This window comes from Saccostrea cucullata, unplaced genomic scaffold, assembly GCF_032062105.1.
Source record: "Saccostrea cucullata isolate Sc308-1 unplaced genomic scaffold, CSIRO_AGI_Scuc_v1 ctg1126, whole genome shotgun sequence".
Classification (NCBI taxonomy): domain Eukaryota; kingdom Metazoa; phylum Mollusca; class Bivalvia; order Ostreida; family Ostreidae; genus Saccostrea; species Saccostrea cuccullata.
The window spans coordinates 200,861-211,565 of record NW_026923405.1 but is presented as its reverse complement, the minus strand read 5'-3'; the positions used below and the strand labels follow the sequence as shown (position 1 = coordinate 211,565).

The 10,705-nt window shown below is 35.0% G+C and overlaps 1 protein-coding gene and 1 long non-coding RNA gene across 2 annotated transcripts; both read right to left on the bottom strand.

The window, feature by feature from the left end:
- Positions 1–2,313: 2,313 nt before the first annotated feature.
- On the bottom strand, positions 2,314–3,415 carry LOC134263915 (uncharacterized). Its single transcript, XR_009991374.1, has 3 exons — positions 3,330–3,415; positions 2,483–2,581; positions 2,314–2,376 (listed from the first exon to the last, which is right to left on the bottom strand). It is a non-coding gene; the product is annotated as an uncharacterized LOC134263915 (long non-coding RNA).
- Positions 3,416–3,600: 185 nt separating this feature from the next.
- Positions 3,601–7,870, bottom strand: LOC134263917 (uncharacterized protein DDB_G0283697-like). The gene is made up of 6 exons (XM_062746271.1): positions 7,806–7,870; positions 6,754–6,849; positions 6,248–6,378; positions 4,318–5,386; positions 4,034–4,230; positions 3,601–3,809 (listed from the first exon to the last, which is right to left on the bottom strand). Exons 1-6 carry the CDS (start codon positions 7,868–7,870, stop codon positions 3,601–3,603), a joined length of 1,767 nt encoding a protein of 588 aa, XP_062602255.1.
- Between the last annotated feature and the right edge of the window lie 2,835 nt (positions 7,871–10,705).

Here is a 10,705-nt window from a genome sequence, read left to right as displayed (position 1 = left end):
ACCCTTGCATCCGAAGCAAGTCTTGTAGTGTCCATCCCTGAGATGCATCCCATGAAATGGTTCAGTGGATTAAGTTTTTTGGGAGATTTTTCCTATATATTCAGCATGTAAGCAAGTCTGGTAGTGTCCATCCCTAGATGTTCATCCATGAAGTTTGGTTCAAAACTACCTGATAAAATTCAAATGAAAATATAGGTATAAGTGGTTCAAAGAAGAAGTGTTAAAGATTTTTCCTATATATTCATATGTAAAACTTTGGTTCAAGCAGGGATTATAGTTACTTTGCCCCGGGAATCTTGATTTAGAAAAACTTCCGAAGCAAATCTACACATTTTAGATGCATCATCCATACAAGTTTGGTTCAGGCAGGGCTTATAGTTACTTGGAGAAAATATGTTTAATCCAGATTTTTCCTATATAAGTTATATTTAAAACTAGATGCATCATCCATGCAAGTTTGGTTTGGGTAGGGCATATATTCCTTGAAAAACTTGAATCCTGCTCCAAAAACTTTAACCTGAGTCACATTTTCTGGAAAATGTAGGTTCAGAAGAAGCATTCATTTTTCCTATATATTCTTTCTATGTTCATCCCTAGATGCATTATCAGTGCAAGTTTGTATCAACATCATGAAATTTGATAACACTCATATTGAATGGTATGTTCAAATGAGCTTTCATAATTTAAGCCCAAAAGTGAAGGTTTTTCAAAGGAAAGGTCAATCCAATGTAAAAAAATTTGATGCAGTTGCATAGCTCTCATCAATATCTATTTATATGAAGTTTGATGAAAATATCTTGGATGTTTCCTTGAAACTTAGCATTAATCAAATAAATGCAAAGTGTGACGGAAGAAGAAGAGATGAAATTTACGGAAAAAATGGACAAATTTTGACAAATTCACTATATGCCCTGGCCATATTCATGGCGGGGCATAACAAAAAGTTATAATTATCAGAATTCATCTCATGGAAGTTATGAAATTTCTCAAAGTGAGTGTATCTTACCCTACGCTAGAAGGAGGCTTGCAGTCAATCAATACCCATAACTCTTCTATAATATTAGAAGCCTGACTCTTGAACATACACTGTAGGATCTAGAATTGCCTGTGAACAATGTAGTAAGTAAATGTTTTTTGAATCAAGTGATGAAAAAGAGTGATGCAACTGAAATACTAAAAGAAGTGCAGCTTTTGCAATACAGTTACCTGTAGAATAGCCTCACTCAATTTCAGCTCTGTTGTTATGGTGGATACCCTGTAATTTTAGTATGGGTATTGTCTCTGCATGGTTCTGCAAAATGCAAATTTAAGATCAAAAGAGGGTCATATCTATATTATGTATGAAAGCACAAAATAAATGGAGTCTGTACAAGAAAAAACGAGTAAATGTTTGCATTTCTTCTACAGTTGGATGCAGTTGATCCTTGCTTCCCTGAATCATGTTGACAAGTAATAAAGTCTTTTTTGTAGGTTCAAGGCTTGTCAAATTATTAATCTGTTAACACAGAAAATCAAGGGGTCAAAAGAGTCCTGCAGTTTCAAACAAGGATTACATATTAAAATTAAAATCTAGGTCAAAATAAAATGTATGTTTTAAAGGCATTTTTAGCCTTCGGACAGCCTTATCATAACTGCGTATATCATTTTGAACACAATGCAAAGTGAACAAGGAGCTATCATAAAATTGCAACCCCTCTTACATGTGTACAGAGGCAAATCCATGTTTTGCTATGGAAACCCCCAAATATTTGCACAACCAAAATGTAAAATAATCTTTATAATAAGGATTCTGTGGAAGTCTCAAATTTTATTTTTGGTTATAAGTAGCATTGTGAATCAGAGATGTGTTACTTCAAATATTAGGAAAGAAAGGCAGTGTCCTATGTGACCAATAAAAGGTGCATACTATAAACAGGGTTATTTTTGCCCCATGTTATTTTCTGTCTTTCACACTTACAAATTTGTACTATTTTAAATTCGCCAAGTCATAGAATTGTTAATTATACTGTATTCTTTGAACTCGCCATGTTTTAAATTTTGCCCAGATTATGTCAGGAAGGGCAAAAGGGTTGAATTTAAAATGGGGGCGAAAATTTCCCTGTATACAGTATAGCAAGACTCTCTGAAAGTCTTGCCGAATTTTACTAATTCAGAAATTATTAGAGGAGTTGCAAATAAGAGATAGCTTCCTCAATATGTAATGGATAGAAAAAAAGGATAGACATGATAAGCCTCACTTTTCAAGCTGTGGTTATAATAAGGAGGTTGTGGTACAAGAAAAGAGAGAATCTTACCAGGTCTTTCAAGGTAGGCCTCAGTTTATAGGGTAACTCTTCATCACTGCAGTGTCTATAGGCAATCCAACCTCTCCTCCTGCTAAGACAGATCAATAAATAATTATATTGCTGCAACTTTTGTCTTATAAACACAATGTGCAATAAATTACGGAAGAGATAAACAAGAACTAAACAATGTATATTACCCAAACATGGATGGTTGATGCAGTGGATCCTTCTGGTCTGGACTCTTTTTCTGTCTAACTGGCCAATGTAAAACTGGTAATGGAGGACAATTTAATACTCTAAAAAAATAAATGAAGGTTAATAAAAGAAAGGAAGATTTCAGTGAATGAAAAGAGAAATATAAAATCCCACACATAAACAGGTTGTTTTTCAAATACAGAAACCCAGTACAGGATAAATTTTTTAAATGTTGGTACCCAAAGAAAAGACCTTAACAAGGAGTACACGTGAAAAAAGAAAGCCCTGCTCCAACTGTTCACATATTATGACTAAAAATTCAGTTTTTCAAAAGAAAATCAAATTACAAGGTCAAGACTGGTCTAAAATATCCAGGAACTTAAAGAAAGGACTTAGCATAAGGAATTTACATGTGAAAATTAGAGCCCTAACTACAATCATTGAGAAACTATGGCTAAAGTTACAGTTTTTCTAAAGGATGTCAAATTCAAAGGTCAAAAGCATGAGGTTTTGCTTGGCATTAGAGAAAGGGATTTTGGCACAAGAAAAACAAATGTGTAATGTGGAAGCTATTGAACCAAGCATTCAGACATTATGGACAAGATTATTTTAAAAAGTTTTCAAATAAGCCACTCCAGGCCAACAGGTCAGAGATATTGATACCGTTAAAAAGGGCTCCTCACAAGAAATACAAATCAAATGCAAAGGCCATGGCACATACTTTTCAAAGTAAGAGTCAAGGTTCAAGTTTCTGCAGACAAACAGACAGAAGGATAGACAAGAAAGCAATTTACCCTGAATCTCAGAAAATGGGAACATTAAAAGAGAATTTTTGTGTCTTACCCTTACCATTAGGTCAGGCCACTGTTTATCCTTCCTCCTAGCACTCTAGTTGAAGCATGACAATCTGCTCTTAAACATGGTTTCCAGTCTTACTCTACCTGTTTAAACAAGAGGTAAAATCAGACTTAATCAAGTGAGAAAGTTCTTGAATCTCTCAGAGTGTATGGAGTAAAGAATGTAACTTAACTCTTTTCAGCTCTCTGTACTCTTGCTAACATCTTAATCCAAGTCTTTACTTAAATAGAATTGTTTGTTGATGGTCTCTGCATCTGTAGAATTAGGTGTTGCTCATCTCTGCTTCTGTAGAATTGTGTGTTGCTTGTCTCTGCATCTGTAGGATTGTGTGTTGCTTGTCTCTGCTTCTGTAGGATTGTGTGTTGCTTGTCTCTGCTTCTGTAGGATTGTGTGTTGCTTGTCTCTGCTTCTGTAGGATTGTGTGTTGCTCGTCTCTGCTTCTGTAGGATTGTGTGTTGCTCATCTCTGCTTCTGTAGGATTGAGTGTTGCTCAGAATTGGGTATTGCCTGCCTCTGCTTCAGTAGGATTGTGTGTTGCTTGTCTCTGCTTCTGTAGGATTATGTGTTGCTTGTCTCTGCTTCTGTAGGATTGTGTGCTGCTAATGTGTCTGCTCCTGTAGGATTGTGTGTTGTTTATTTCTGCTTCTGTAGGATTGTGTGTTGCTTGTCTTTGCTTCTGTAAGACTATGTGTTGCTTGTCTCTGCTTCTGTAGGATTGTGTGTTGCTTGTCTCTTCTTCTGTACGATTGTGTGTTGGTTGTTTCTGCTTCTGTAGGATTGTGTGTTGCTTGTCTCTTCTTCTGTGGGATTGTGTGTTGCTTGTTTCTGCTTCTGTGTGGATGGTGTGTTACTTGTCTGTTTCTGTGGGATTGTGTGTTGCTTGTCTCTGTTTCTGTATAGGATTGTGTGTTGCTTGTTTTTGCTTCAGCATAGGATTGTGTGTTGCTTGTTTTTGCTTCTGTATAGGATTGTGTGTTGCTTGTTTCTGCTTCTGTATAGGATTGTGTGTTGCTTGTCTCTGCTTCTGTATAGGATTGTGTGTTGCTTGTCTCTGCTTCTGTGGGATTGTGTGTTGCTTGTCTCTGCTTCTGTAGGATTGTGTGTTGCTTGTCTCTGCTTCTGTGGGATTGTGTGTTGCTTGTCTCTGTTTCTGTATAGGATTGTGTGTTGCTTGTCTCTGCTTCTGTAGAACTGTGTGTTGCTCATCTCTGCTTCTGTATAGGATTGTGTGTTGCTTGTCTCTGCTTCTGTGGGATTGTGTGTTGCTTGTCTCTGCTTCTGTGAGATTGTGTGTTGCTTGTCTCTGCTTCTGTATAGGATTGGTGTTGCTTGTCTCTGCCTCTGTAGGATTGTGTGTTGCTTGTCTCTGCTTCTGTAGGATTGTGTGTTGCTTGTCTCTGCTTCTGTAGAATTGTGTGTTGCTTGTCTCTGCTTCTGTAGGATTGTGTGTTGCTTGTCTCTGCTTCTGTAGGATTGTGTGTTGCTTGTCTCTGCTTCTGTAGAATTGTGTGTTGCTTGTCTCTGCTTCTGTATAGGATTGTGTGTTGCTTGTCTCCGCTTCTGTAGAATTGTGTGTTGCTTGTCTCTGCTTCTGTGAGATTGTGTGTTGCTTGTCTCTGCTTCTGTATAGGATTGTGTGTTGCTTGTCTCTGCTTCTGTATAGGATTGTGTGTTGCTTGTCTCTGCTTCTGTATAGGATTGTGTGTTGCTTGTCTCTGCTTCTGTATAGGATTGTGTGTTGCTTGTCTCTGCTTCTGTAGGATTGTGTGTTGCTTGTCTCTGCTTCTGTAGGATTGTGTGTTGCTTGTCTCTGCTTCTGTATGGATGGTGTGTTGCTTGTCTCTGCTTCTGTATGGATGGTGTGTTGCTTGTCTCTGTATCTTTAGGATTGTGTGTTGCTTGTCTGTCTGTAAGATTGGCTACTGCTTGTCCCTGTGTAAGATTTGTGTGTTGCTTGTCTCTGCTTCTGTAAAATTGGTGTTGCTTGTCTCTTTCAGATTCTGTAAAGATGTGTTGTGTAATTTCTTGGCTACTGCTTGTCCCTGCTTCTGTAAGATTAAATAAAGCTTGTCCATTAGATCAAATACTGCTTGTCCCTGCTTCTGTCACATTTCTTACTGCTTGTCCCTGCTTCTGTAAGATTAAATAAAGCTTGTTTGTTAGATTAAATACTGCTTGTCCCTGCTTCTGTAAGTTTGGTTACTGCTTGTACCTACTTCTGAAAAACTGAATAAAGCTTGTCCCTGCATCTATAAGATTGGCAACTGCTTGTCCTTGCTTCTGTAAGATTGGCTACTGCTTGTGCCTGCATCTGTAAGATTAAATAAAGCTTGTCCGTTAGATTAAATACTGCTTGTCCCTGCTTCTGTAAGATTTCTTACTGCCTGCCCCTGCTTCTGTAAGATTAAATAAAGCTTGTTTGTTAGATTAAATACTGCTTGTCCCTGCTTCTGTAAGATTTCTTACTGCTTTTCCCTGCTTCTGTAAGATTAAATAAAGCTTGTCCGTTAGATTAAATACTGCTTGTCCCTGCTTCTGTCAGATTTCTTACTGCTTTTCCCAGTGCTTCTGTAAGATTAAATAAAACTTGTTTGTTAGATTAAATACTGCTTGTCTCTGCTTCTGTCAGATTTCTTACTGCTTTTCCCAGTGCTTCTGTAAGATTAAATAAAGCTTGTTTGTTAGATTAAATACTGCTTGTCCCTGCTTCTGTCAGATTTCTTACTGCTTTTCCCAGTGCTTCTGTAAGATTAAATAAAGCTTGTTTGTTAGATTAAATACTGCTTGTCCCTGCTTCTGTCAGATTTCTTACTGCTTCTTACTGCTTTTCCCAGTGCTTCTGTAAGATTAAATAAAGCTTGTTCATTAGATTAAATACTGCTTGTCCCTGCTTCTGTCAGATTTCTTACTGCTTGTCCCTGCTTCTGTAAGATTAAATAAAGCTTGTCCGTAAGATTTTATACTGCTTGTCCCTGCATCTGTATGATTAAATACTGCTTGTACCTGCATCTGTAAAATTAAATAAAGCTTGTCCGTGCATCTGTAAGATTAAATAAATGTATATACATTAATATCTATACTGCCAAACCTCATAATCTCGAACTCATAGGGACAATGAAATTTTTAAAAAATAAGTTGGGATTCCAAATACTAGCATTCAGGGTACAATACTTTAAGAATAGGGGTTATAAAGGACTTCCAAATCACTTAAACTTATCCATGATATTCAAGATATTAATGTTCGAGATACCAAAGTTCAACTGCATATCTAATTGTTTTTGGTTTTTTGATTTTTGTATTTTTTTTTTTTTTTTTTTGTATTTTTCCCCATATAAGATGAATCCCAACAGCATGATGCTATATATACACCTAAACATCAATGAGTTGGTGCCCATCTCAAAGGGCCTCGCTATACCTAAAGGACATCAGGATGAGAGGGCATTGTAAAGGACCTTGATATTTGACTTGCACCTTCAATCCAAAGGCATCCTGGAAGATGTATGAGATGAAGCTAAAGGGAACACAAAATAATGACAATGATTTCACACCTCTCCTATGACCTTGAAACCTGACCAAAGACTTGGTTTGTACTAGCTGAAGTACACCTTTACACAAATATATTGGAATTCTATGGGTAACTGAGTAAATATAGGCTGAATAGAGCCAAGGCTTGGTTTTAAAAAAAAAACCTTTGGGTAAAAATTATATATCCAACCATAAACCCTAGGACATTTTATAAGGTAAACATGTGTTGTTTACTACTGACCTTTAGTTCAAGAACTCCGCAGAGGGGAGAGAAATATGCTCACAATGATAAAGATGACAAGACCTTGACTTCTGACCTAGAAGCTGTTCGTTACTGTACATCCTTTACCACTTGACACTATATAATAAATCTGCAGAGGGGAGAGAAATATGCTCACAATGATAAAGATGACAAGACCTTGACTTCTGACCTTAAAGCTGTTCGTTACTGCACATCCTTTACCACTTGACACTATATAAAATTACACAGAGGGGAGAAAATATGCTCACTCAATAATATGAAGATGACAAGACCTTGACTTTTGACCTAGATGCTGTTCGTTACTACACATCCTTTACCACTTGGCGCTAAATATATCTGCAGAGGGGAGAGAAATATCCTCACAAAGATAAAGATGACAAGACCTTGACTTCTGACCTTGAAGCTGTTCGTTACTTACATCCTTTACCACTTGGCACTATATATAGGTGAAACATAAGCCAGAAAGGGCCAAATTGAAGGAAAATATGCTCCAGATAAGGATTACATGCAGATGTGCTTTTTCCTTTGACCTTTTACTTAGAAAACTGGTTCATTGCAGGCAGCTGCAGTTTGAACCAGATTAAGCCAATGGGAGATATTCTGGTAACCAAAATCAGACAGACGGACAAACTGATCATTATCATAGCGAGGCCCCAAATATTGAAAACAAAACCACTCACTTTACATCTACGTCTGGACAGAGCTGCTGAGGCGAGGCAAGGGTTGTGGTGGACGGAAAAAACATAATGTGTGTGCAGATGGGAAATTCAAACATTATATTGAAAACAATAAACATTGAAAATTAGACATTGAACACAAAACAAATACATGCAAAATACAAAAAATGCACTTGACAGAGATGAAAAATACAAAAATTGTACATACATTCAAACAATGTATAGAGAATTCTTTTTATGTTAAAAGAAAAAAAAAGCACCTAAATCTTATCTTTCTCCTGATAACACCTAAATGTAGGTTAAATGTAGCATTATGCAGCAGATGCAACATTGTAAGAGGTAGCATGAGAGCAGACCAGGAGACTGTGCCAGGGATAGGCAATACACTGTACAAGTGTAAAATGTAGGTCAGGTGCAGCATCCAACTTAAGCATCAGAGTCAACATCCTAAGATACACGATAAAGAACTAGATCAGTTTGGAACCAATCTAAATAATGAAAATAATCTGAGCTCTGAGCCAGTAAAGCAAGAAATGTAGGTCATATACAGCATCCAAAGTAAGCATCAGAGTCAGCATCCTAAGATACACGATAAAGAACTAGATCAGTTTGGAACCAATCTAAATAATGAAAATAATCTGAGCTCTGAGCCAGAAAAACAAGAAATAATGGGCATATACAGCATCCAACATAAGCATCAGAGTCAGCATCCTAAGATACACGATAAAGAACTAGATCAGTTTGTAACTAATCTAAATAATGAAAATAATCTGAGCTCTGAGCAAGTCAAGAAATAAATCAAGAAATCCTAGGCATCGGATACAGATAACAGCATCAGAGTCAACATCCTATAAGATACACGATAAAGAACTAGATCAGTTTGTAACTAATCTAAATAATGAAAATAATCTGAGTCAATAAATCAAGACATGTACAGATACAGCATCAGAGGAAGCATCAAGTACAAATTTGGTTTAATCATTGCTTGTGAGAAACTGAGGATAAATCAAAATTTAAGTTCATTAACCAAAGTCACTAAAGCATGAAAATACTATTCATATATGCATAAGCAAAGGAATGCATCAAATGAAGGATTGGTATGGACTCAGACTGACACATACAGACATAGTGATCATAATGTTACACATCAATGCATATAAATACAAGTGTTGAACAATATGGAAATTTTCTGAATTGATCATCGCTTATAATCAGTAGATTTAAAGTGAACAATAATACGAAGCATCAGAATTCGTGGAAAATTCATGGCGAGCGAGCGCGATGCTGTGAGCAAATTGAAAGTACATACGAATTGTGTCCATTTTATTTTGGGAAAACAGGAACAAAACAACGCGTAAAGAAGTATTCATTATGCAAAGTAAGGACACTAAATTTCATTTTCTCTGCGATGGAATTCATAAAATTAAATCCTAACCAAAAATTTGAATCGGTAAGCGCATGTTGATGGTCTATAGCTATCAATTATCAGCGACAATCTTTACATAAATAATCATAACTCAGTACAAAATACATCAACCACAATTAAATCAAAAGTGAAAAGAAATGGGACCCCACCTGCAATCATTAACATTTCAATTTATTTAATTTTTACACTATTCATCTTACTCCTAATCAAAAGATTTTATGAGGGAAATTTAATTATGAAATTTATTTTCTGAAATTTATTATTGATGTCTTAGACTTAATTGTTTACACAAAGAAGAAAAAAGAACCTTTTAATGAGCGTTACTTAAATTACAGATAACAGTAAAGAGAGGGAAACTGATACCTGTTTATATTTAAACAATGACAAAATACTTATAATTACTTAAATCTTACAAAAATAATTAATTTATGAAATAATCTCAGTTAAACAAAATAAGCTTCAAATGTGAACTGAACCTTGGGGGTAAGAAAACTTTATAAGCTATAAATTATATATGGAAAATAAAATGAAGAAACTAAATTGAGTAAAAATTAGAAATTAGATTTAGATAATTCATAATTCTAAGATTTTAATTACTCTCACGAATGCATGTGGCTAAATAACGGTGTGTGCATGAGTTGAGATATTTAGCCACTAGCCTTCATGAGAAATTCGCGATAGAGGAAAGGGGCCTTATTTTTATCTTAATTAATTATAGATATCAAATTTAAAAATTTAAGGAACTGAAATAAGGAGAGGAAAAATCAGAATACCCCATGCATTTAAGAAATATGAAATTTTAATCTAATTTTCACAATTACAAGATCACAAGTCCTATTTAATAAACCAACAAAATACTTAGATTAACAGGGGATATACATAAAATGAATATACAGTACAAAATAACACAAATTACAAAACGTCCACACAAAAAAACTGAACCCATCATGCACACACAGGAAGTAATGAAAATAGAAAAGAACCTTTCTTTAAAATGAGAACAGATTTTACCTCTTTATAATATTTAAAGAATTTTAATTTAACTTTTAAGAAGATTTGAATAATTTTAATAACTTTACCATCTGAAAAATTTTAATTAATGGAAATTTAACCCTATTTATTAATGAAAATAAGAAAGGGGGGGGGGGCTTAATCTTAAAATCAATATAAGCTTTGATATTTACTTTTATCTTTCAAGCAAATTTAAATAATTTTAATTATTAATAACTTTATGTTTACCCTCTGAAATATTGAAATTAATGGGAAATAAACCCTATTTATCAACTATTTAACAAGAAAGAGGGGAGACTTCGTCTTGAAATGAATATAAGCTTCAATATTTACTTTTATCTTTTAAGAAAATTTAAATAATTTTAATTATTAATAACTTTATGTTTACCCTCTGAAATATTGAAATTAATGGGAAATAAACCCTATTTATCAACTATTTAACATTTAAATGAATATAAGCTTCAAT